This window comes from Dromiciops gliroides, chromosome 3 (genome assembly GCF_019393635.1).
Source record: "Dromiciops gliroides isolate mDroGli1 chromosome 3, mDroGli1.pri, whole genome shotgun sequence".
Lineage (NCBI taxonomy): Eukaryota > Metazoa > Chordata > Mammalia > Microbiotheria > Microbiotheriidae > Dromiciops > Dromiciops gliroides.
The window spans coordinates 264674866-264702775 of record NC_057863.1 but is presented as its reverse complement, the minus strand read 5'-3'; the positions used below and the strand labels follow the sequence as shown (position 1 = coordinate 264702775).

At 37.5% G+C, this 27910-nt stretch overlaps 1 protein-coding gene across 3 annotated transcripts; it reads right to left on the bottom strand.

Annotated features, from left to right (window-relative positions):
• Positions 1-352: 352 nt before the first annotated feature.
• C3H21orf91 (chromosome 3 C21orf91 homolog) lies at positions 353-27642 on the bottom strand. 3 transcript variants are annotated; one of them, XM_043996123.1, is made up of 6 exons: positions 27507-27642; positions 25232-25334; positions 24992-25123; positions 7247-7780; positions 6198-6260; positions 353-745 (listed from the first exon to the last, which is right to left on the bottom strand). In XM_043996123.1, the coding sequence occupies exons 3-6, from the start codon at positions 25113-25115 to the stop codon at positions 585-587; spliced, it is 882 nt and encodes a 293-aa protein (XP_043852058.1). In that variant the 5' UTR covers positions 25116-25123; positions 25232-25334; positions 27507-27642; the 3' UTR covers positions 353-584. The 3 variants fall into 3 exon arrangements, with proteins under 3 accessions (XP_043852058.1, XP_043852059.1, XP_043852060.1); XM_043996124.1 differs by having other exon boundaries at positions 27465-27600; XM_043996125.1 differs by lacking the exon at positions 27507-27642 and adding an exon at positions 27337-27378.
• Between the last annotated feature and the right edge of the window lie 268 nt (positions 27643-27910).

Genomic DNA, 27910 nt, shown 5'->3' with positions numbered 1-27910 from the left:
ATCTATGGATGGTATATAATGGAATATTATTGTGTTCTAAAAAATGCAAGCAGGATAATTTCAGAAAAACCTGCAAAGATTTATATGAACTGATACAAAGGGAAGTAAGCAGAACCAGAAGAACACAGTACACAGGAACAATAATACTATACGATAAAGAACTGTGAATGACTTAGCTATTCTCGGCAGTACAATGATCCAAGACAATCCCAAAGGATTCATGATGAAAAATGCTATCTGCCTCCAGAGAAAGAACTGATGTTATCTGAATGGACTGAAGCATACTATTTTTCACTTGTTATTGTTCAAGTCTTCTTGCACAAAATGATTAACAAGGAAATGTTTTACATGATTGCACATGTATAACCTATATCAGATTGCTTATTGTCTCAGGGATGGATTTTTACATGTAAATGGGGAGAAAAAAAATATTATTTTAAAAATTGTAGTTAAAATAGATTGAATGTTGTTGAAAAGATTCCAAATGTTTTCAAAAGGATGCCACAACTTCTCACATACTTATTAGAAGTTTGTATGCACGGCTGACCAATGAATTGATAGAATTAAGTATAAGTCTTGCTCAGTTATATGGGAAGGTTGCATTTCATTCCTTGTCTCCCTGCTTGAAGACACGGCAACTTGGAATAATTCTTAAGTAGTTGTTCGATGGCAATATGTCGGACATGGAGCTCTGAAGCCAAAGAATCCTTTTCTTGTACTTGGTGTGTCAGCTGCTCAAAAATTTCTAAAAGAATGCAAAGAAGTTTCACTTTTAGTATCCAGAAAACTCATGATTCACAGTTCATAATGATTTACTTCCGAGTAATTTAAATGAATGCATTATCAAAATTTTTCTATTAAAAATAATCCCGGGATCACTAGGTAGTGCAGTGCTTATAAAGCACCGGCCCTGGATTCAGGAGGACCTGAGCTCAAATTGGGCCTCAGACATGTGACACTTACTAGCTGTGTGACCCTGGGCAAGTCACTTAACCCTCATTGCCCTGCCCCCCCCCACCTCCCTATCCCTAAAAAAACCCCTCAAAATACTGATCAATGAAATTAGATTAATTTTTATTATACTGATATTAAGTTATAGTACTTTCAACAAGATGTCTTGGTTTCAACTGCTATGCCCCCATACATAAACATATTATTATGCTGTAGCACTAGTTACAAATTAACAGCTACCAAATCCATTTATTAAGGAGAAAAAGTGATCTATGACGAACAAACTTCCTATTATCCTGGACTTCTATTTCTCATCCTTCCTCCAGCTATTAGTCATCACTGAGATGTGGCTTCCCCTGGTGATGATAAATCTTCCCAAGCAATGACTATACCTTCTCTGACACCTTGCCATTCCCTGCCTACAACTTGGGGAAAAAACAAAACAAAACAAAACATTGGGGAGGTAGGAATACCCCTTACTTGCAACTTCCAGACTCTCTTCTTTCCAATAACCTTTTCTTTGAAGTTCATACAATCAAAAATTTCCACCTACTAAATCACTGGGGCTGCTATCTAATAGTCACCAGGTCATTCTTCCTCCTTTCTCAAGGATTTAGCATTCAACTTATTATCTTCCTTCTCTTCCACAAATTCTTTCCTTATAATAAGAGACTGCAACATTCACAGTCAAACTGCCTCAAACTCTCTACCTGCAAATTTCTTATCTTCCTAAAGTTTCATTACTTCCTTCATTCCACTTCAGCTATATATTGGGGTGGTCACAGAATCCTTTCACTTTCTTCATGAGGAACACTGACTTTCCTCTCTATCTAACCAGAACTTTCTAAAATTCCATCTTTCTCTATTCTTCCACCCTACCCTAATCCTATTCTCTGCCTTCCTTTGGGACCTCTTATCTCTTCCATCTCTTAGTACTTTCTTAGGTGTTACACCCACTCTGATTCCACTTTCTTCCCTTTCTAATCTCAAACCAAGAGTTAGCTATTTCAACCCTACACAGTTCACTACTCAAATCCCTCACCCCCTTGTCCTACCACTAATCTACGGCAAAAATTTAGTTCTGGACTTTCCCACTATTTCCTTTTTCTGCTCCTACTCGAAGGTTGCTCAACAGAAGGAGGAAGCCACATTACCACACTGACTATTTTATAAATTTACGATAAAAACAAAAAAATAAATTTATGACATTCAACTTCAACTGTGCCCTCAGTGCAGCAAGTGAATCTTTTTATTCCCAACCAAATGATTCTCTATCTCACTCCACCACAGAAACTATTATAGACCATCTTTTCCTTCCTCAGGCCTCCCATACTTCTTCCTCTTCTGTCTCCCTATGTGAGGACCTTTACTTGCTTTATTGAGAAATGAGGCCACTAAGAGACAGGATCCCTTTTATTCCATTCTATTAATCTCAAAATCCCTTGATGATGATGATGCTCAGTCATGTCAACTCTTCATGACCCCATTTGGAGTTTTCTTGAGAAAGATACTAGAGCGGTTTAGTATTTCCTTCTCTAGCTCATTTTATAGATGAGGAAACTGAGGCACACAGGGTTAAGTAACTTGCCCAGGATAACACAGCTACTATCTGAGGCCAGATTTGAACTCATGAAGATGAATCTTCCTGCCTCCAAGCCTACCACTCTCTCCACTGTGCTACCTAGTTGGCCCCCCCCCCCCCCCCCCCCCCCCCGCCAAATCCCTTTATAATCACCCCCCTCATTCTTTCCTTCTTGGCTAATTCTCCTACATCTTTGATTCATCTCATTTCCTTCCATCTTCAACTTCTCCCTATGTACTAGTTCCTTCCTTACTAATGCCTACATACATATCTAAGTTCTACCCCCATCCTTAAAACAAACAAACAAAATGCCTTAGTCTCCATCATATGAAACTGTACTTGCTCTCAAGGAACTTATATTCTTTTTTTTTTTTTAGGCAATGGGGGTTAAGTGACTTGCCCCCGGTCACACAGCTAGTAAGTGTCAAGTGTCTGAGGCTGGATTTGAACTCAGGTACTCCTGAATCCAGGGCCGGTGCTTTAACCACTGCGCCATCTAGCTGCCCCCAAGGAACTTATATTCTAACAGCAGCATAGTTAGCTGATCTAATAGTAGACAGAATGCTGCACCTGGAATCAGAAAGACTTGAATTCAAATCTTGCCTCAGACAGTTATGTGATCCTGGGCAAGTCACTCGACCTCTATATGCTTTACTATAAAATGGTGATAATATTCTACCTCATACAGGTGTTGTGAGGATAATGGATAATATTTGTGAAAATGTTTTACAAACCTTAAAGTGTTATAAAATGCTATTATTATTATAATGGGAAGACAACATGTACAAGTCTAATCTTGGTATATACAAAAGGAATATAAGGTAATTCTGGGAGGTAGTCCAGAAAGGTTGGGTGGAATGTGGGGAGAAGTCTGTCAGGAAAGGCTTTACACAGGAAGATGCTCTAGAGTTACGTTTTGAAAGAAAAGGGGGTGGGGGGCGGCAGCTAGGACCTGGAGTCAGGAGGACCTGAGTTCAAATCCAGGCTCAGACACTTAACACTTAGTGGCTGTGTGACCCTGGGAAAGTCACTTAATCCCAATTGCCTCACCAAAAAACCAAACAAATAAGGAATAGGTATGATTACAAAAGATAAGATTGATTATGTGAAAATTGAAAAGCTTTTGCACAGGGGTAGCTAGGTGGCACAGTGGATAGAGCACCGGCCCTGGAGTCCGGAGGACCTGAATTCAAACCCGGCCTCAGACACAACACTTACTAGCTGTGTAACCCTAGGCAAGTCACTTAACCCCAATTGCCTCGCCAAAAAAAAAAGAAAGAAAGAAAAGAGGAATTTTCTGAGCCATAGGTGAGGTATGGATGATGGTTAGTGCAAGAGCACAGAAATGAGAAACGCATTTTGTATGTGAGGGAAAAAACACAAATAAGCAAAGTAGGAGCAGGAATAATTTAAGGGTGTGGAAAAAGAGGCAAGGGCTTTAAAAGCTAAACAGTTTACATTTGATTCTAGAAGCAATGAGCCACTGGACTTGAGTAGGGGAGTGATGTGAGCAAATCTGGACTTAAGAAAAAAAATCACCGTGGCTATAGTAATGTAGGATAGATTGGAGTGGGGACAGATGAAGCAAGGAGAGTAGAGCTTTAGTTTGAAACACCAATTGCCTATTGAACATTTTAAAGTCTATGTTCTAGAGACATCTCAAACTCTATATACCCAATGGGGAATTTATCTTTCCCCCAAAGTCATCCTTCCTCTAAACTTTCCTGCCAAACTGGCTTCATTCTGCCCCCTGTATACCAAATTCACCTCCCATCTCTGTGCTTTTGCACTGGCCATCTCTTACTCTGGAAGAATATACTTCTTCCTCACCTTGTTGTTTACCTTTCATTTTGGAAGAGGACCAATGACATAATGGGATGAAGTCTTGACTCATGTGTGAAATGGATTTAAGCAAGGCAGAGTTGCACAAAGTCGTCAGCCTCATTCTCTCTTCCAAAGTCACTGAACTACCTTGTATTCCTTTGGTATACACTGTCTCCCCATTAGAATGTTAAGGTCCTAAATGGCAGGGGTAGTTTTATTTTTGAGTTTCTATGTCCAGTGCTTAGCACAGTGCCTGGAATATGTTGAGAGTTCAGTAAGTGCATGTTGACCGACAATTCCAAATTACTTTCCAGAACAGCTAAACCAATTCAGGGTTTCATCAAGAGCATATTAGTCTGCCTCTCTTCTGATAGTTAACACTAATTGTTTGTTTTTTGCTCAGTGTGAAATGAAAATTAAGAGTTGTGATTGCAATTCTCATATTTGTGATTTGGAGCAATTTTTTATATGGCTCTAATTTGCAAGTTATCATATACTTTGACCACTTTTACCCATTGGGGAATACCTCTTGGTCTTATATCTATGTGTTAATTCTCTATACAACTTGGATTTCAGATCCTTATCAGAGACAGATGATATAAACTGATACCTTCTCTTTTTATCCTAGAGCTCCATTGAGTTTGTCTATGCAAAAGCTTTTCCTTTTCCTTTTTTTTTTTTTTTTTGCAGGGCAATGAGGATTAAGTGACTTGCCCAAGGTCAAACAGCTGGTAAGTGTCAAGTGTCTGGGGCCAAATTTGAACTCAGGTCCTCCTGAATCCAGGGCCAGTGCTTTATCCACTGCACCACCTAGCTACCCCTGTGCAAAAGCTTTTCAATTTTCACATAATCAATCTTATCTTTTGTAATCATACCTATTCCTTATTTGTTTTTTTGGTGAGGCAATTGGAATTAAGTGACTTGCCCAGGGTCACACAGCCACTAAGTGTTAAGTGTCTGAGCCTGGATTTGAACTCAGGTCCTCCTGACTCCAGGGCCAGTGCTCTATCCACTGCGCCATCTAGCTGCCCCCTCCTTATTTGTTTTAGAATTATTCCCCTTATTCATGTTGTGGAAGTTACTTAATCTTATTTTCTGGTAAATTTTTTTTTGGGGTGTGACCTTATATAACCAGTCTACACATATATTTTAAGCTTAATGTTGTATATGATATAAATTCAATTTTAGACATACTGTATTACAGTGTTGCCAACAGTTCTTGTCAAAAAAGCAGCCCATCTCACCAGTTATTTTTATGTTCTCAGATTTGTTGAATACTGGCTTTAGTTAATATCTTCATTCTTCCTAATCAAAGGCTGTTCCCCTGATCTATTTTTGGCTTTTGAACCAGCAGTTCAAATAATTTAATGATTACTCTTTTATGATATAATTTGTAGCCTAGAAGAGCCATTCTCCCTTAATTCCAACCTTTTTTTTTCATTATTCCCCTTGAGATTCTAGACCTTATGTTCCTCCGAATGTATTTTATAATGACTAAAAATTTAAAGTTATCATCATATATGTAAAATCCCCTTTGTGTGCTGTTCCCCTGTCACCAATCTTTAGGAAAAAGTAACAAAATATATCTCTCAAACTATAACCAACATGATAGCACAGTGTTAAATGATCATCTAGGAAAGGAACAACTCAATTCCAGAGATGTTTTCTATTTTCACACCTTTATAAAGTTATCTGTTTTTTTAATCCCAGTGCTCTGGAATTCCAACACAATGTTTAATTTCCAAATTCAAATGTAACTGAAGAAATCCTGTAATCCCTTTTAAAATGAGATTATTTTCTACACTATAAAATTTTTCCTAGGTTGAAAATGATTCCTTACCTTGGATTTGTTGGTGAAGCTTTTCATTGAGCTGCTCTACCTCACCAAGACTCATCAAACTCACTGCAACATAAAGAATATATTATTACCACAAAAACTAGGAAAAATTAAACACAGCAACATTAACAAAAAGCATTCTCTTTCCTGAGACACTTTTGTCTGCCCTAAACTGCACTGTGGAATGCAGCTATAAGTTGTTATTTTAGTAAAAATTCAGTGGCCTCAAACCCTTTTTATTTAGATTACAGCTGAAATGATCAAAAAAATTATCAACAGAAATACAGCTTGTTAAATCAATGCAAACCTCAACTATACATTTTTCTCTAATTCTTGTTTGGGGGCAATGATGAATATCATTGTTTCTATGTTTTAAAAAACATGCTTTTTTTTGCTACTTATGATTACAATTAATATCAAAGATTTTGTCATTTCACCCAATTCAAAATCAAGACTCTTATGAAACTACATAGAGAACATAGAGTTGGGCCTGTATGTAACTACAGCACCCTTGACTGATAATATTTAATTTAGAAACTTAGGATGAAACAAAAGGCATCACAAAATAATACTTTTAAGCAAGATCAAGAATACATCTAACTCTTCAACAGCTGAACATTATGAAAGTCAATGTCTCATTTGGGTCTGAACTAGCCACAGACTAGTTGTAAAAAACTAGTTATTCAATATTTTGAGGATTGATATTTTAAATCAATTTTTATGTCTTATCAGATAGTTTTTGACTTGAGACCATTTAAAAAACACACACACCTGGTAACCAATATTCTCACAATGAGCCTCTTTAGTGCATGGATAACAGGCATCAGGACATACCTGCACCTTTTCTAGCTTAACTGAACCTGTCAGAATTGTGCTTTTTGGCACAGACTCATGAATCTATGCTAATTGATACACAATGAAAAATTGGAATACAGCAATAGTGGAGGGAGGAACCATCAAATCAATTATGAAGCACATGAGACTCTACACAGTTGATACATTACAAACTACAAAAATATAAAAAACTTTCTCTCTGGCACTGCTTTACTTACATTGTTCTCTTGTATAATAAGTGTGTCGTCTCTGGTCACTAATGTCTGAAACAGAAGCTTTCTTTTCTTTTTTCTGAGTTTGCTGGTGATGAGACCACAATACACTATTATAGCAGAAAGGGGTACTTGGATCTTGCAACATATCAAGCCCAAAGCTTGCAGATTCTCTTTGCTCCAAAATTCGCTGTGCATGGTTTGAGATGTTTACTGTTGTTCCATCCATCCATTTTGCAGAATACTTTGGTACTTGGGAATCAAACTGCGGTAATAACTTTCTCTCTGATTTATGTCTAAAATTTAAAAGTGGGTGCTGGGAAGTTTTGGAACATTCAGGATCAGACTCTACATCCTTATTCTGGGCATGCCGTATAATCCAATTTATCTTTTTACTAAATATAGTTTTGACTTCTTCATAAGTGCTTTTGGAGAGTTTAGATCGAGAACAATCCTGGTTTGCTATCAAATGGAATTTTTCAAAGCACTCTTTGTGGCCTCTTAAAGATCTGGTATGCAAGAGATTAGATTTTGGTACACCTATAAAGAAAAACAAAAGAATTAAAATTTTAAAGATCAATTACTTTGTTAAAAGTTTCAGGATTATAAATCTTAGAAAAAAGAAAAAGAATTTGTGAATTAGGAGAAAACAAAAAATGATTTTTAGATCGGAGTCTGCACTGAGGTTCCAGGTGAGAAATTATTCTCTTAAAGTTGCAAATTGGTTACTGTTCTGCAATTTATATCTTCTGAGAGAGCTGCCTAGAGCACTAAAGAGGTTAAGTGGTTTAGCTAGGGTCACACAGCCAAGGTCAGACCATTAATCTTTTTAATGTCACAGATCCAGCTCCTTCTCAGAATAGTGTTTTTAAATAACTGAAGGAAATGCCAAATTTCAGTTAGAGGCTAGTAAAAATGAAGACATATGGACATGTGTGTATGTATACAGACATGTACCTATGTCTGTGTGTATATAAATTCAAATTCAACCCCCCTCCCCCCAATCTATACACGGACCATTTCATTTTCCTTTTTTTCTTTTAGTGAGGCAATTGGGGTTAAGTGACTTGCCCAGGGTCTGTGTGACTAGTGTGTGTTAAGTGTCTGAGACCAGATTTGAACTCAGGTGCTCCCGACTCCAGGGCCGGTGCTCTATCCACTGCGCCATCTAGCTGCCCCTCACGGACCATTTCTTAAAAACCTCTGTGTTAGAGGCTAGCCTTGAACCACACATTGACCCTGAGGCCAGTCCTCTATCCACTATGATACTGCCTCCTTGCTAAGGAATGATGATATTAACATTATTAAAAATAAGCATAAGGAAATCATAAGCAGAACTGAAATAAATGTTAAATTATATAATAAAATCTTAAGAATCTGTAAAAATACTCTGTGAAGTTAATGATTTACCTTATACCAGGTATAAGCTATTTCACATAGTATGAACTTTAGAATTTTATGGATTTACTCTTAACCTTGTGGTATTTCCTGGACTAAAGGTATAATTTAGAGGTTTGAGCACATAGTTGTACATATACACCCTTCTAATTTACACATAGGGACAAGCATTTTTTTCTATTAATTTTTATAACATAAACATGGTAGAACTATTTGATCCAAAAGACATCTTCCCACCCCCTAGCTCCCCAAATCAGTAATCACTGGAACCTAAAGAATATGGTACATCAGAACCAGAAAAAAAAAATTACAATTGCTAAAAAGCACAGAAAAAGTTTTTTTTAAATTATATATGAATTAAAATAATTATATTATACTTTAGATTTTTTTACTTTAGTAGAGCTTAATGCTTCCCCACCTTAATTGTTTAAACAATTAAATATACATAAATTCATAATTTTTTATTATGATCAAATCATCCTAAATAAAATAATTTATTCATATTAAAAATGAACCAGGTACTAGCTGTGTGACCCTGGGCAAGTCACTTAACCCCCATTGCCCCGCAAAAAAAAAAAAAAAACAAAGAACCAGGTAATGTTTTACATAACCTTTATCTAATTGCTTACTGCCTCAGGGAGGGAGGAGGAAAAAGAAGGATGAAGGGATAGAATTTAGAGCTCAAAACTTTAAATAAAAATGTTTATTTAAAAAGAAATGAACCAGGGATATTGAGCTCAAGAATACTCGTGGTCATACAAAACAGATGAGTATGTTTAGTTCTAAGAAATTTCAACAAATGGAGGGCCAAACTGACATTTAGTGGATTGATCATTAAGAAGCTATTACATTTCTATATTTATTGTTGTCTACCTTAACAACTTTTATTAAAAAATAATCCTGGGGCAGCTAGATAACGCAGTGGTAAAGCACCGGCCCTGGATTCAGGAGTACCTGAGTTCAAATCCGGCCTCAGATACTTGACACTTACTAGCTGTGTGACCCTGGGCAAGTCACTTAACCCTCATTGCCCTGCAAAAAAAAAACACAACAAAAACAAAAAACAAAAATAATCCTGATTTAAGTCAAAACTTTGGCTAAAGTTATGAACAGACATTGTTTTTGGTAAAAAATAAAAATATTGCATCTCTCTCTTCCCCCTTTTCACCAATTCTTAAGCTGTATGTAATCATCTAAAGAATACTAATATTCCAAGACTTTTGAGGACTTAACATTTAGTCACAAGAGACATTCCAAGCTATTATTTTATTCATGCAAAGTTACACTTCAGAAACTACTTAAAATTTAGTGTCTTGTACATTTTGGCAGTTCTGGCTTGCAGCATAATTTAAAAATCTATCTCCTAGCAACATTAAATAAAACATTTGTGCAAAACCACAAAATATAATAATTATGCAATTTAGCTAAATTAATATTTATCCACAAAGGTTCACAAATTGAACAAAAACTAGTTTCTTGCAAGCAAAAACATGTTTTTAAAAGTCCATTTTACTCTTGGAAGTCTTAACTATTAGTTAACATCAATTTACATTAGAGAACCAATTTAGCAATGTCCTTTTCTAATAATTTGTATGATACAATTTTGTTTTTGTTTTTGCAGGGCAATGAGGGTTAAGTGACTTGCCCAGGGTCACACAGCTAGTAAGTGTCAAGTGTCTGAAGCCGGATTTGAACTCAGGTCCTCCTGAATCCAGGGCAGGTGCTTTATCCACTGCGCCACCTAGCTGCCCCCTCTAATAATTTATATATAAGTTCTAGCTAAGGTAAGCACCACATAATTATTAAAGAGAGTAAAGAGAAATTTATTTGACACTCATGAGGACCTGAGTTCAAATCCAGTATCAGACACTTGACACTTACTAGCTGTGTGACCCTGGGTAAGTCACTTAACCCTCATTGCCTCCCCCCCTGCCCCAAATCCCAAACAATTAGGGAATCAGCTCTCCTACTTTAAAGAAGCTTTTTCAGGCACCCACACCTCTGGATAGTTACCAAGTAGATAGTATGAAAAAGGAAACTGATCATTAACATTTATATATGCCTTATGGTTTACAAAACATTTCTATTTAGCATGTAAAGTCTGTACTAGGAATGTCCATTTCAGAATACTATCATACTATTGAAAAAGGTTTTAAAAATTTAAGATGCTATTAATAGGAATATCTTAAACCACTGATTTCATCCCTTTGAGCTTGAATGAAAAAACATTTGACAATTCATTTTCTTATTTTATCTTCTTACTATCAAAAAGTAAGATAATATAATTAAGGACTTAAATAGCATTCAATTTAGGAATGCCTTTGAAGCATTAATTTTATTTTGTGAGAAGTAAAATTATTAAAGTTTCTAAAAGTCAAAATGAACAATATTAGATTTAGACTAAAAATATAAAATAATATACTAAATGGAATTTTAAAACACCCTCTCAATATTCCATTACAATGAATTCTTACTGATGTTAGCCATTATCTAAACTTTGAGAAAAGAAAAGCTTGGATAATTTCACATTTGGATACTCAAATTGATTCAAAGCACTTCACACAATATGGGCATCGTAGTAGAATTCTCACTCTTACATCATTCTGAGTTAAACCCTTGACATAGTCTATTTCTTTATCAAATACTGTTTCTATATGGCCTTTTTCATTTCTACTTTTCCTGCCCCTAAAAAGACTAATAATCCTTATTCATCTCTCCGAATTAAATTTCTTGAAGTTGGGGGCTATTTTGCATCTTTACTTTTCTACGTATCACCAGAACCTCCTACACAGAGCATGCACTTAATAAATATTTGTTTAATTGAACTGAGTCCCTCAAACATTTTGGTTTAGTCAGCTAGAATTATAGTTCAAAAGTTTATCAAAATACAATTTATTAAGGTTCACAAGTAAAGAAACTTGCTCAGACATATAAGGGGCTTTGGAGTAAGGTTAGAAAAGTGGGAACTGGAAGAAAAAAAAAGAAAGGTCCGTTTAAGGGGCAGGAAAAACAGAAATGCATAATGCTATAGTGAAACAATATTTTGATAACAAAGAAATAGACTACAATTAAAACAAAGAGGGTCAAACTGAGATAGGAGGATGTAAGACAAAAGGGTAGGAATGAGGGACCCCGAAATATATTTAGATGTCAAAACTTCTTCACAGAAGTTTGGGAATCTATTTTCATGCAAAGTTGCTATTAAAACACAAAACCTCAAAAAGTGACTTAAAACCAGAGTTTTAGTGGATACTTTTGATTATGGTTAAACTACATGAATTTACTATTTCTGAATCAAGAAGAAGACTTGAAAACTGCCAGATAGCAAGTGATGAAACAGAAAACAATTAGTTTTATTATTTTGCCTGAAGAACAGAGGGAGAGTGTTCTGGTTGCCACAAAACAGAGGTGGTGCTTAAATAAGAACAAAGCAGAAATAAAAGCCAATAAATGGAGAAACAGAGGATCTCATCATTGTTTTTTAAGTTTTCTTGACATACTGTATGTCAAAAGCTTCTATTTTTGGTTGCTTCACTGACTTTGAACCCCTCTGTTCATTAACTGGAGAAAAAAAGATATAATTTCATGAAGTCAAAATCTTTTTCAATACCACATCAGATGCCACAAAGGTTAATTACAAATATTTGGATAAGGTTTTATGTCCATGTGAGATACAGTAACTGGTTAAAGTATTGGGCTCTTCTCAGTTAGGGAAAAGCATGCCCAAAGAAGGAACAGCAAAGCAATATTATCTAGTAAACTAGCTGAACTCAAGAATTTGAGAAAATAACTTTTTCAGGGCTAGTGGGAAAACTGAAAAACCAGTTTGAGCTGACTCTCACCAGTGCTCTAGTAAAAGTAGGTAAAAATTCAACCCTAGTAACTACTGCACTTGCTTAATAGACTTATGAATATTAACTTCTCCTCCCCTGCCTAAAATCTCCACTCCATTGTTGATCATGAGTTGCATGAAAATGTATATGGATGGGAGGGGTAACATATCAAGAATTTAGTTAGAACTCTTCCGGGAAGATTGTGAACCTGAGTCTAGCAACCTATAGTGACTCAGGGGAGGGACTTACCAAGTCAGGGCTTAGGACATATATGGGCTGTACACTCCCAGCAGGGGCACTCACTAATTGGTTTTACTGTGGGTGCCTATTCTCATGAGAATGCTTTTGTCATACCAAAGTTGCTTCTGAAAGAACTTATTTCGAGAAGGTTGTCTGCACCTGTTTCTCACAGTCCACAAGATAGGTATAAAGAATAAGGGCTGTTTTCTAATCTACAACTTCCCACCAATTTGTGATTCCCTATCTCACTTCTAAAATAAGTTATTTCAAATATTCTCTTCCTTCAAGCCTTCCAGTTTTCCCTTTCCCTTGCAGGGCCTAATTTTATTAAGAAAATTGAGAATATTCCGTGTTAGCTCTTTCTTCTCCCATTTTCTTCATCCCAAAATTCCTTTGCATTCTTTTCTCCTTTCTCTTAGTCTCTGCCAGAAATTGACTGTAAAGATTATCTTTTGTATTCTTGCCCCTGGCATTTCAATTGGAAAGATGTAATTGCTAAGTGTTGGAAGGACTCATATGTAAAGAAAATGTATATATAAAACAATTTCTAGAAGTAATACTTTTACCAAAAAAGGGGGGTGCAGGAAATAAACCACATAGTCCAACCACTGGAAAACAACTTCAACTATGGCATATAAATATAACACAATATCATTGCATCATAAGAAACAAATGTGACAAATTTAAATAAATGTGGGGCAATACGAAATGATACAAAGAAAGCAAAACCAGAGAATAGTATTCATACTGACTATAGTTATGTAAAAACAAACAAAAGTTACAAATTGATTTTAAATACACAGAAAAGTTCCCTGGACTACTGAATAAACAATGTACAAAGAAAAAATAAAGCCTGTTTATTACAGGGGTAACAATATACATTTTCTGTTTTGGGGATGACAGTCACTAAATAATACAAATTTAGGTACAGGTATAATAATTTATAGTGTTTTGTTTTTTTGATTTGGTAGTTCTTTTATTTTCTTAAGTTCCTGTTCTATACAGTTTAAGAATAAATAATAATAGCAAAACTTATGTAGCACTTGCTATGTACCTGGCAAGCACTTATTATCTTATTTGAGCCTCACAACCACAGGAGATAGGTGCTATTATTAAACCACATTTTATGGATGAAAAAACTGAGGAAGACAGAAGCTAAGTAACTTGCCCATGGGGTCACACAGCTATTAAGAGTTTAAAGTTAAGGGGCAGCTAGGTGGCGCAGTGGCTAGAGCACTGGCCCTGGAGTCAGGAGGACCTGAGTTCAAATCCAGCCTCAGACACTTGACAATTACTAGCTGTGTGACCCTGGGCAAGTCACTTAACCCCAATTGCCTCACCAAAAAAAAAAAAGTTTAAGGCTGAATTTGAACTCAGGTCTTCCTGACTCCAGGACCAGTGCTATACCCACTGAGCCACCTAGCTGTACCATAGAGATGATAATAGTTCCTACCTTACAGCGTTATTGTGAGGATCAAATGAGATGGTACAGGGTTTGGCATCAGAAACCCCATTTTCAAAACTTCAGTCTGCCCTTTACTATCTGTATTACTATACTTTTGTTGTTGTTGTTGTTGTTGTTGTTTTCTGGTGGAGTGATGAGGGTTAAATGACTTGCCCAGGGTCACACAGCTAGTAAGTGTCAAGTGTCTGAGGCCAGATCTGAACTCAGGTGCTCCTGAATCCAGGGCCAGTGCTTTATCCACTGTGCCACCTAGCTGTAACCCCCCCCCCCCACCGGCCCCTTAACTATCTGCATTACTATGGACAAGTCTGGTTTTCAGTTTCCTTGACTGAATGAGGGGAACTAGATAATCTCAAAGGTCCCTTATGCTGCTGCTGCTTCTTTTTGTGTGTGTGTGTGAGGCAATTGGAGTTAAGTGACTTGCCCAGGGTCACACAGCTAGTAAGTGTCAAGTGTCTGAGGCTGAATTTGAACTCAGGTCTTCCTGAATCCAGGGCCACTGTGCCACCTAGCTGCCCCGATCCCAAATTTCTTGAGGGCTGTTTTATTTGTCTTTTTATTTTCAATGCCTGACAGGGCTTGTTGATTGATCCTATAATACTTTTGGGGGGGGGGGGATACTGCCTTATTACTCAGAGAACCCTGGAAAGGCACTTGGTTGATGTGAACAAGATGCGACATTTAACAAATAAGAACCTGTGAAGAACCAGAATAAAGAATTTTTAAAAAATTATTAAAAAGATTATCTGGTCATACAGTCAGAATAAGGCATAAAACCAACAGACATATTGTCCCATTGATATTCTTACCATGTTAGTGTCAAAAGAAATCAAGAGAGGAGCCCGCAGGTTAGGGCAAAGCCTGGCAAACTTAGGGGAAGATATGAACAAGAGTTACACAGGACTGGCAGGCACAGACAGGTTGTGGATCTACTTCAAGACAGAAAACAACCATTTTGAAAAGATGACAAATCCACGTACATAGTTCTTTGCAAACTTTATGTTCTATTTAAAAAAATAATTACTATTGCTATCAGTTTGGGGTAAGCATATTAATTTATTCAATATTAAATACCAGTAAAGGATTGACCATGTATCTTCCTAACTTCTCATGGTCTCAGACCACATGGTAGAGAAAGTAGGGAGAGAGCTTCAGCATGCCAATTAGCTCAAGCAGGAGAAGTCTCCAAAGAACCATACTGTCCTAAAAAGAAAGACCTTTGTCTTCCAAGGGTTTTAATCCTCTTTTGATAGAGGCAGGTCATTATACATTGATCAAAATTAATTGGTTAGTATCATTCAATTCCACTGGTTGGCATGATTTGAAGGAGGTCCACATCAAAATGAACTCTAGAGATGACATCAGGGAAAAAGTATGCAAAAGACCCTCACTGAAGTTGCTCAAGGCAAAGACCATCATCTAGGTGTGGTTTGATCCCATCAGCCCTTCACTGAGCTAGACATTTCTTTTGTTCCCTTGGGCTTGTCCCAGATCAAGAACTGGACTTTCTGGAGTGGGAGAATGGGGGGGGGGGGAGGAGGAAGGACTGAAAAACTTATCTCTGGGACCCCCAAGAAATTAATTATTAATAATTATTTGCTTACGTGTGTGAGGTGCTTATCTTTTTGTAAACTAGTCTATCTGGAGAACCCTACCATCTCTGGAGTATATAGCTCCTCCATTTGAGCTTTGTAAAGATACTTCTGTTTGCAGGTGATGTTCATTACACTGAGAGGTAGAATGGCTTCCTCAAGGGGATCAAATATAGCTGGAAAAAGATCAGCTTAGCAAGCCACAAAGAAAAAAACAAGGGAATAAATAGTATCTCATCTAGATTATGATTCTCAATTCAGAATACTCAACTCCTTTGAGGGTAGGGACTGTTTTCAACTTTATTTTTGTATCCTTAGCACCTCATATAGTATTCTTGCACAGAACAGGCACTTAATAAACATTTTGATTTATTCAACTAGAGTACGAATTCAAAAGCTTCTCAAATCAGTAAGTGATCAAAACTTTTTTCTTTTTACTTTTTGGAAGGCTGGGGGGGGGGTAGATCCTATTAAATGATTTAAATAAATACTCACTGGTTTTTCCATACCTTTTTACCCCTCCTCAAATCTCCCATAGCTCTCCTCACCCCATAGTTTCAGCTGAGAATCTTGCTTCAAAATGGTCTCATTTTATTAAAAGATTGAGGTGATTCATCAAGAGCTCCCTCTCCTCCTCACCTCAAATCACCCAGCTGTCAGTATCTCCCTTCTTCACCCTTGTTTCACATAAAGAAGTAGCCCTTCTCCAAGCCCAGGTAAAACACTCTACAGGCACAAGTGAGCTCTTTCCATTCCTTTTCTCCTGCAGATTGCCCCGCTTCGTTATCACCTCTCTCACTTACTTTCAAACTCTCCCTGGCCAATAACTGCTTCCCTGATGTCTTCAAACATGCCCATGTCTCCTCATACTCAAAAAATCCTCATACATCCCTACTAGCTTTTGTGGTTAAACTTTTTGAGAAAGCTATCTACGACAGGTATCTACTGCTTTCCTCTCACTCTCTTCTAAACTCTCTAGTCAGACTCATTCGGCTGAAATTGTTCTCCCCAAAAGACCAAATCCAATGGCCTTTTCTTAACTGTCACCCTTCTGAACTTCTTTGCAGCCTCTGACATTGCCATTTATCCTCTTCTTCCTAGGTTTTTGCACCAATTCTGTCTTGATTCTCCTTCTATAGGCTGATTGTTCCTTCTCAGTGTCCTTTGCTAGATCCTCTAAGGTCACATCTGCTAACCATGAGTGTCCCAAAGGGCTCTGTCAAACTTGTTCCTATTCACCAAAAAAGACTTACCTTCCTTTCTCTTAAGTGGACAGTGATGGATAAGTTAGAGAAAGACAAATTGGGAAAGACAGGTGGAAGAAACAGAAATGGGAGAAAAAAAGTGATAGCAATGGGGCAGCTAGGTAGCGCAGTGGATAGAGCACTGGCCCTAGAGTCAGGAGTACCTGAGTTCAAATCCAGCCTCAGACACTTAACACTTACTAGCTGTGTGATCCTGGGCAAGTCACTTAACCCCAATTGCCTCACTAAAAAAAAAAAAAAAAAAAAAAAGAAAAAAGAAAAAAAAAAGTGATAGCAGACACTATGGGTAAGCATAACTATTCTGAGCTTTTGAAACCCAATACTGAATCCAACAGAATATTTGACCTCATAGTCAAAAATCTAGCCTATATCCTTACCTCAGCTATTAAATATGCCTAGAGTAACTACAAAATCTACTGGATAAGGAGGCACAGTGGGTAAAGTGCTGGTCCTGGATTTAGGAGGACCTGAATTCAAATTCGACCTCAGACACTTGACACTTACTGTGTGACCCTGGGCAAGTCACTTGGATGCAGCCTTCCATCCTTAGTGAGAATCTTTTAAAACTAACCAACTTTAGATTTAGAAGTGCTTTATGGAAACATTAAACCTCCAGTCTTAAACCTTGCCCACTTTGCTCCTTGATGACACAGACAACACTGTCAACAGTGTCAAGACTACACTATTTGTGGTGCCAGGATTTCTGAAGACTAACTTATGTGAATATTGACACACCCTGGCCTTTTCCCTACTCATTATAAAAGGCAAAGAAAATCTGGAACATTCCAAAAGAATATCCAAGGGGGTTAGGAAAACTATAAAACTGTATTTCTTCATTTCTACTTTATGTACAAACATTAACGAAACATTCATGTAAGAATCATATGTTCAGCTTTTTAGCAAGGAAGAGTAGGATGTCAGTGATTTAATGACCATTTCTAATGATATTAGAGGAAGTGTTGCATAGTGACAGAATAATGGTCTTGGAAAGACCCTGGTACAAAATTTGGTTTGTATACTCACTGTGTAAACCTAGTCAAGTCACTGAGCCTCAGTTTCCTCAATTATAAGTTGAGGACAATAACACTGGACTACCACAAAGAAAAGTTTTTGTAACTGCCATAAAATTAGGTGAACCTAACAGGGTGTTTTGGATGCTGACTTCAAATATGGCTTCAGGTTTCACCATTTTTATGGCAATCAGTTTTATGTTTTTAAAATTCATGCTTAAATAAACAAAAATTGTGCTTAACTCACCTAGAATTTGGTCACTGATGACTTTCTGTTACATTTTCACTGCAGCATCCAACATTAGTCAGCCAGCAGAGGCCTGGACTCTACTTGTTCTAGTATTTCTTTTCCACTGAGATTCCTTGATAGGAAGTATTCTTTTTGTTCATGACACTGATATCACTGTATATTCTGGGAAGAAGTCCAAATGTAAATCCAAGAAACAGATCTTGAATGTCATGTTCCATTCCATAATTTTATAGGCTCTGGGGGTTTTATCGCGGACATTTTCATGGTACTTTTCTGTTTTGTAGTTTCCCCAAAAGTTTTGATCACTTTTAACAATGATTTCCATGCAGCTATTTCAACTTCATTCTACTGTTCCTGAAGATAATTGTCTTCCAAACCATTTCTTATTTGAGGATCAACAAATATCCTCTTTGATCATGGCTTCAATGATACTTTTTAAAAATCCCTCCCATTGCATATAAAAACAATTTTTAACATTCATTTTTAAAAAATTCTGGGTTTCTAATTCCCTCCATCTCTCCCTCTCTTCCACTTTCCCTCAGATGGCAAGCAATTTAAAATAGGTTACACATGTGCAATCATGCAAAACATGTTTCCACATTAAGCATGTTGTAAAACAGACAAAAAACCAGGAAAAAATAAAGTATGCTTCAATCTGTGTTCAGACTCCATTAGCTCTTTCTCTAGAGGTGTACAGTATTTTTCACCATAAGTCCTTTGGAATTGTCTTGGATCAGTGTATTTCTGAGAATAGCTAAGTCATTCATAGCCGATCAGAGCACAATATTGATGTTACTGCGTACAATGTTCTCCTGATTCTGCTTACTTCACTTTGCATCAGTACATGTAAGTCTTTCCAAGTTTTTCTGAAATCATCCCACTTGTCATTTCTTATAGCATAATGGTACTTGATTACAATCATATATCACAACTTTTTTAGCCATTTCCAAATTGATGGATATCCCCTCAATTTCCAATTCTTTGCCAACAGAAGATCTTTCATAAATATTTTTATATAAATAGGTCCTTTTCCTTTTTTTTTTTTTTTGGTCTCTTTCAAAGATAGACCTTGTAGCAGCATTGCTGAATCGAAGTTTTATGGCCCTTTGGGCATAGTTCCAAATTGCTCTCCTGAATGGCTGGATCAGTTCACAACTCTACCAACAAACAGTGCATTAGTGTCCCAATTTTCCCACATCCCCACCAACATTTATCATTTTCCTTTTCTGTCATATTAGTCAATCTAGTAGGTGTGAGGTGGTACCTCAGAATTGTTTTAATTTTCACTTCTCTGATCAATAATGATTTAGAACATTTTTTATATGATCATAGATAGTTTTGATTTTTTTGTCTAAAAACTGCCATTGACTCTTACATATTTGAGAAATAAGTGGCCTCATTGATTCTTGGAAATGCATTTTTCACATAAAGAAAATTACCACTTTGATCCTTCATCTTGACAAAAGTTTTCTATAAGCCAAAACCTTTCCAGGATTCACAAGTGATTGGCATGTATTTTCTTCCATAGAATTGATTTTCCTTTGAGGCCAGCAGCTTTTAAGAAAAATTTTATTATGGTTTTTGTGTTATTGCTGTCCTAGTCACAAAGCAGTAATGGTTAATACACACAAGTTATAATTCTAATGAGCCACACAGAATGCCAAGAATATTTTTCATACTTAAAAGCTTCTTAAATGTTCTTATGAACATATCTGGGAGCATTTTTATAGGAGATTATGCCATTTTAGTACATGAGTTAAAAAATTCACCTTCATGATTAGCTAAATTGAGATCACAATTCTTGTCATTTAAATCTATTTAAATAATTTACAATTATTAAATGAAGCTTTGAGGAAAGGATCTTTTAAACAGGTAAATCACCACCTTGTTGGCCTCCCACTTTACCATCCATGCCAAGGCTCGTTAAAATAGGAATCATTAGTTCATTTTCTTCATCCAAATGCAGGCTTTCATTGATTTTTGTACAAGTAGTTTCCTCAAGGTAAACAGGTAAACAGCTGATAGTAGATTTGGACACTGTACAGTATGTTTAGACACAGAAATAATCCCAGATACATTTGTTAAGCAAGTGATCTTTTGCTCTCTCCAAGTTATAGAAAATCAAACCACACAGAACGAGACCATGTATCTACCCAAAGAGTAGTTTAAACAGCGCAGGGGGGGGGGGGGGGGCCACATGCCTTATCCTGATTCCCTATTTAATAACCAAAAGAAAATTCAAATGCTTTAACAAGGGGAGTAAAATTTTGATTCGGATATAAAAATTAGTTTACTGCATGCAGAAAATGATTCAGGTGACTAACATACTTATGACGTATATTAATCAAGTAATGCACAAAAACATCTTTGAAATATAAAACATTTGAGAAAAGAGAATTAGAAATAATAATGTTAACCAAATTGACACACGATTGACAGATCAGTCTTTTACTTAGTTTTAATGCATGCCAAGTACAAGTATGTCCCTGCCAGCTCTGCCTCAAAGTAAATAAGCTGGGGATTCCCAAAGCATGCAAATATAAACCAACTAACAATTTCTTATTATGCCCCAGCACCCCACAACTAAGCCACATATTATTACTGCCTCTTACCATATAACTTATATTAGAATTCACATGTCAATGACTATGAGTGAAAGACATTCCCATTGCAGTTTTAATTCAGCATCCCAAAACAGATAAAATACCCCCAAAAATCATGTGACAAAAATGTGTTTTTTAATAGTACTTACCTCAGGGGAGGCTAGGTGGCACAGTGGATAGAGCACTGGCCCTGGATTCTGGAGGACCTGAGTTCAAATCTGGCCTTGGACACTTAACACACTTACTAGCTGTGTGACCCCGGGCAAGTCACTTAACCCCAATTGCCTCACCAAAAAAAAAAAAAAATAGTACTCACCTCATAGGGTGGCTGTGGAGATCATGTCGAGTATACAAACACTTATTAAACATCTGTTATATGCCAGGCACTGTATTAAGTGCTAGGGACACAGAGAAAGGCAAAAATAGTCCTTGCTCTCAAGGAGCTCACACTCTCATGGAGGATACAACATACAAACAAGAATTTATATAAGATAATTAGAAAATAATCTCAGAGGAAAGGCACTAAGATTAAGAAGGACTGATAAAAGGCTTGTGTGTGTGTGTGTGTGTGTGTGTGTGTGTGTGTGTGTGGCAATTGGGGTTAAGTGACTTGCCTAGGGTCACACAGCTAGCTAGTCATTGTTAAGTGTCTGAGGCTGGATTTGAACTCAGGTCCTCCTGAATCCAGGGCCAGTGCTTTATCCATTGGCTTCTTACAGAAGGTGGGAATTTATCAGAGACTTGAAGAAAACCAGGGAAAAAAGAAAATGGAAATGAGGCAGGAAGAGAATTCTAGGCATAGGCAACAAAAGCCAGTGGAAATGCATGGAGATGGTAAATGGAGTGTGTTGTGAGAAGGGCAGCAAGGAATTCAGTGTCACAGGATCAAAGATTACATGGGGAGTGGTGGTGGTGGAGAATAAGGTATAAAAAGACTAGAGGGGCAGCTAGGTGGCACAGTGGATAGAGCACTGGCCCTGGAGTCAGGAGTACCTGAGTTCAAATCTGACTTCAGACACTTAACACTTACTAGCTGTGTGACCCTGGGCAAGTCACTCAACCCCAATTGCCTCACTTAGGAAAAAAAAAAAAAAAAAGACTAGAGGGGCAGTTAGGTGGTGCAGTGGATAGAGAACTGGCCCTGGATTCAGAAGGTCCTGAGTTCAAACCCAGCCTCAGACACTAGATACTAGCTGTGTGACCCTGGGCAAGTCACTTAACCCCAACTGCCTCACCAAAAAAAAAAAAAAAAAAAAAGACTAGAAAGGCAGGAAGGGGCTGGGTAATGAAGAATTTTAAAATCCAAACAAAGGATTTAATTTGATTCTGGAGTAAAAGGACCCATTGCAGTTTATGAGGTTTTTGACTGCGGGAATGGGAAGGTGATATGGTCGGGCTGCATTTTAGGAAAATGAATTTGGCAGCCTAAGACCTGAGACAGGAAGACCAACCAGCTGACAAAGTCCAGGAGTGAGATGATGAAGGTTTACACCAGGATACTATTATCAAATGGCATAATGTATGTCAAAATACTTTGTAAACCTTAAAAGCACTATATAAGGGGCAGCTAGGTGGCACAGTGGATAGAGCACCGGCCCTGGAGTCAGGAGTACCTGAGTTCAAATCCGGCCTCAGACACTTAACACTTACTAGCTGTGTGACCCTGGGCAAGTCACTTAACCCCAATTGCTTCATAAAAAACAAAAAAAGCACTATATAAATTTAAGCCATTGTTATATATAAACAAGTAAAATTACTGAGTTAAACTTTACTACAAATATGAAGCTCAAAATATAACCTATTATGTTATTCCTAGGTTAACTTTATATTATATTGTCTTCAAAAGAGGAAAAAAAGACTGATACAGTAGGATACTGTTGAATCAACTAGAAAACTGAGAAGTCAAGAGGATAATTACTATACAGACTGGAAAAATTGTCAACCAGGAACATTTAAAGTCATGGCTTTAGACTTAAAGAATATTTTAAAAGACAATGAAATTAATAATCTAAATATATACATATATACTATTCTCTGGATAGGATTTGGAGATATCCCTATGGTGACTCTTTTTGGTTATGATTTTATGTTGATGTAATTTTAAAGTTAAAGTTGATTCAGGTTAACCTAGTTTCCTGCTTTTGTTATGCAGAAAGCTAATTTTTAGTGTTTTTCTTAGTATACAGGTAAATTGGCAGGACTTCTTTAATAAAAAATTTACCAGTTTAGAAATAGTACTAATTAAATGTCATTTCCAGCTTCAATTTTATGAGTTAAAATTTAAAAACTTATATTTCTTTTTTTTTTGTTTCAACAACACAAAGGACTTATTATGCTTATTACATACTAAATAGACATGTTTTCATGGGGTTTTCTCAGCAGTTGTAGGGTGGACTACATGTTACAACACAGTTGAACAAAGTCAACTAATTTAAATTATCCTCATAAGTAAAGAGGACATAAATCAACGCTTTTAATTTTAAGTGTCAGAGAAACATTCTATTTCTGTGCCAGTCACTTTAAGTATCCCCTTTCAAAGGACTGAGTGGAACTGCTCCCTTCTCTAATCTTCCCAACACTCAAACGCGGGGTTCCAAACTGGCTTGACTGGGCATACATTATTAGTTTGATGTCTTTGATTAATTCGGTAGACATATTCTCACCTGATAAAGGTATCAAGGCTAATGTTTTGTTAGTTACTTGAAGTGGGATGGGGTGATAGTTGACCTCATCCTTATGTAGGTAATCATCAAAACTCTGTTCCTAGTTGAAAAATTGAAAGCAACTCAAGATCCAGAAGAAAAGAATGTATTAGCATAGTGTCAGATAAACCTAAAGATACTAACTAATGGGGTAAACACTTACTGTTTGACAAAAACTTCTAGGATAACAGGAAGGTAGTCTGTGATAAATTGGTCTGGACCTCCATTCACATCATGAACCAAAATAAACTCCCTACAGATATGTGACTTAGATATCATAAGAAATTATAAAAGTAGAGAAACACCTTTCTAACTATAGACAGGGGAAATTCTTGACCAATCAATGTAGTGCAAAAAAACAAAACAAACAAACAAAACCCAAAACCCAGAAGGAAAACAGTTACCTGGGGGAAAATCTTTGCAGCATGTTATTTTCGGATAAAGGCATGATATTTGAGACATATAAGGAACAAGAACAAAAGCCATTCCTTAATAAAGAATATGGACAGGCAGTTCTCAAAAGGATAGAAGCAAACTATCACCACTATATGAAAAAAATGCTTCAAATCATCAACAATAGAGATGTACATTAAAAGAACTCTAATGTTTTGCATCACATACCCATCAGATTGGGAACAATAACAAAAAGGAAAACTAATTGTTAGCATGGCTGTGAGAGGACAGATATATTAATGCATTCTAAGTGACACTATTCTGGAAAGCAATTTGGAACCATATCCTAAAAGCTCCTGAACTGTGCCTATCTTTTGATCCAGTGATACAACTACAAGGCTTTTACTCTAAAGGGATCAAAGAAAGAAGGAAAACAAATAAGTGAACAAAAATATTCCCAACTAAAATCTCATCTACTAAATGTCTTTCCTACCCCCCCCTTTTTTTAAAGTGAGGCAATTGGGGTTAAGTGACTTGCCCAGGGTCATACTGCTAGTAAGTGTTAAGTGTCTGAGGCCAGATTTGAACTCAGGTACTCCTGACTCCAGGGCAGGTGCTCTATCCACTGTGCCATCTAGCTGCCCCGTTTCCTAACCCTTTTTAATTCTAATGACTTCCTGCTTTTAATTATTTCCTCTTTATCCTGTATATAAGTGATTTGGTACATATGTATTTGCTTATTATCTCCATTAGATTGTGAGCTCTTTGAAGGCAGGAACTGTCTTTTGCCTTAGCACAGTACCTGGCACACAATAGGCACTTAATAAATTTGTGTACTGACTGACTGATTCTCTAATCTCCCTCCTCTCTCTTTCTCATTCTCATTCTTTCTCTCTTTCCATCATGTACCAAGATACTGCTTCAGTATATAACTGTATCATAAGGTCTAGGAAGTTGGTTTATTTGGAATTTGTGCTATTAAACTGCACAGTATACTTACCTTCAATATTTAGCTCAAAGCAAAGGTGGCAAAAGGAAAGTGTATCTTTATCTGTTCCCAGTTTACAAATACTGCAAATGTTGTCATCATTTAAGTCAATGTTTACAAACTGCTCTTCATTCATAGTTGCCCCTAATTAGGGAAAAGAAGACAAAGTTTCAATTTCAGTATATTTAATTTTCTTTCTACTTTTGAACATATGTTTAAGACAATAAAATGACTTAGGAAGGCCCCTAGTACCTTGGGTAGATCCTCTAGGAGTTGCAAAGGCTGAGAAGGCATGGATGGGTTGAAATCTGCACTGATGGAAGGAATTCTCACATGGAGAAATGCAAAGATCCACCTAAATATTAAAGTAATACATTAGTCAGAGATTAGTAGAAAAGTCTACTTTTAAAAATAAGCTTATATGGGGCAGCTAGCACTGGCCCTGGAGTCAGGAGTACCTGAGTTCAAATCTGGCCTCAGACACTTAACACTTACTAGCTGTGTGTCCCTGGGCAAGTCACTTAACCCCAATTGCCTCACCAAAAAAAAAAAAAAAAAAAAGCTTATATATTACCAGGTAAACTTCAGTCTCAATAGGATCATACACTTAGAACTAGAAACAACCTTAGAAGGACACCTACTCTCAACCCTGTCATTTCACAGATTTGAGAAAATGAAGGAACTAGGAAGTTAAGTAACTTCCCCAGTCTTGGAGACAAGATTTGAAATCTGTTCTTTGAATTTAAACACTGTGGTTTTTCCTCTCTAAGAATATACTGTACTGTTATCGAAACAACAGAGGTCATTTTAATAGGTTTCATTTAGTTTATTTATTTAGCAGATTTCTGGGAATTACATTCTAGTACTTCTTTTAAACATTGTATCTGAAATATCAGAGCAACTAGAATAATCTTTTAGGTCTTTTCCAGTGCCTAATCAGTAGTGTGGGAGGTGGGTGGATAAGACTCTAATACAATTCACAGCATTTTCATCAAACACTAAACAGTTAACTTCATGTCATTTCTAGCAAACTGAAGGGCAGATTTATCCTAAAGTGGCAATGAAATAGGCACTGTCAATAGTCAATAAATATTAAATTCTTACTATGTGTCAGGTACTGTAAGCACCGGGAACACAAATAGAAAAAAAGGTAGTCCTTGCCCTCAAGGAGCTTATAATCTAATTTGGGCAGATAACACGAAGGTGAAAGCAGAAAACCAGGGGACTAGAGGAGGAAGGTACTCAGAGGGGGTGGAGGCACGGTGAAGTCAAAGAAATTCAAAATGAATTTGTTTTAAACGAGATGTCTGAGGATCTGTTTCTCTATTTCTTCTCTTTAATTGGCTGAGCTTGAGACTCTACTCTCCAAAGAGAGGGGCAGAGTGTACTGATTATGAGAGTGTAGGAAGATTAACTTTATCTTGCAAGATGATGAAATTTTCCAATGAAGACTTTTGCTGGGGAAACTTCAGAGAAATCAAAAAAATCCAAAAGGAGTGCAACTAGGGTGGGAAAAGAGAAGTTATCTGAGACTGTCACAGAATCGAGAGAAGAAGAGCACCAGCTGACTTAGGAGAGCACCTAGAAATCAGGTGTTGAACCATTGTGGGAAGGTGGGTGGAAAAAAGGAAGCAAGAGCTAAGTGCCGAGAAGTCATGGGTTCCACATAGTTCTGGCAGGGGCCTCCCACTCGTCCACCTAGATAAGAAAAATCAATCAACCGGAATTTATTTAAGCACCTACAATATGAACAGCACTGTGGCAAATACTGGGAATATAAAGAAAAATGAACGTTCCTGCCTTCATGAAGCTTGCAGTCCATCACATGAGAAAATAAGTGTAGGTAAACATAAAATAAACATATCCCTAATAAATACGGGGTAATTTGGCCGGGGGGAGGTGGGAGATACAGTAGGATCAATGCACACGTATTCTTAAGCGCTTCCTATGTGCAAAGCACTCGGTGCAGACGGACCAAGAATGAAATAATCCCTCATTTCAAACCGCTTACATTCTTACGGCGCAGTTTAGGGGCGGAGATACCCCACTCACTACAGGTGTTTTCCCTCAACTTCAGGAGGAAAAAGATTTTTAAGCACCAGCAAAGGGCGAAAGGAAAACACCAGGGGTATCGAAAGGCGCCCGAAAAGAGCCTTCAACTTCAAAGCTTCATCACCACCACCACCACCCCGCCTCCTTCTGGGGGCCCCTGCCCGGGGGCACAGAGACCCTCACTGGCCGAAGGTCAAGCAAGCGCTTAGTCCGCTGGGACCCCAGGAAAACGGCAGGGCTAAAGACGGCGGGGCAAGGGGCAAGGAGGGCAAAGAGCGGGCAGGACAGCAGAAGAAGATGGTTACCCCGGACTCGGTCACTTCGGCCGCCGCCACCGTCTCGAGGCAGCCTGGGGGGAGGCCCCGCCTCGCGGCGGCCAAGGCTATTCCGAGGGGCCAGGGAAGCTCGGAGGGAAGGAAGAAAGAATGCCCACCTTTGTCTCCAACTGTTCTTTGTACTCATTTGCGGCACATACCTCCCAACTCGCAGGCAGCTTTCTTCAGTTATTCTTGCCCGTCTGTCTTTAGAAGTTCCGCCATTGGTGAAGAAACATATTTCTCTCTACCCCAGTGAAGTCTCAAGTTAGACTCTGCCGCTTGCTCGCTCAGGCGCGCGCCCCCCCCCCGCCCCCTACCCCCCACGACAAAGCGGAAACGGCGGCCCGGGGGAGGGAGGGGCAAGAAGAGGGATATGGAAGAGTCCATTACTGAGGCTAAAAATTAGAATAGCCTTAAGGTAATATTTCGGAATAGGGGATATTAAGTAAGAATCTTTTGTATAAAGAATTCATATGTTAAGTGACGTAAAGTGTGAGGTGTTTGAAAAAAAACTATTGACCCAATACTTGCGAGATGGAAGCTCTTCTCCCCCAAAACTTAG

Bases quoted from the DNA above. Each gene is read 5' to 3' on its own strand.
- C3H21orf91 (XM_043996123.1), bottom strand. From the start codon at position 25,115: ATGAATGAAGAGCAGTTTGTAAACATTGACTTAAATGATGACAACATT. The intron at 7,781-24,991 runs GTAAGTATACTG...TTTTCTTTATAG, and splicing joins CTTTGAGCTAAATATTGAAG to GTGTACCAAAATCTAATCTC. The intron at 6,261-7,246 runs GTAAGTAAAGCA...TTTATGTTGCAG, and splicing joins TTATTATACAAGAGAACAAT to TGAGTTTGATGAGTCTTGGT.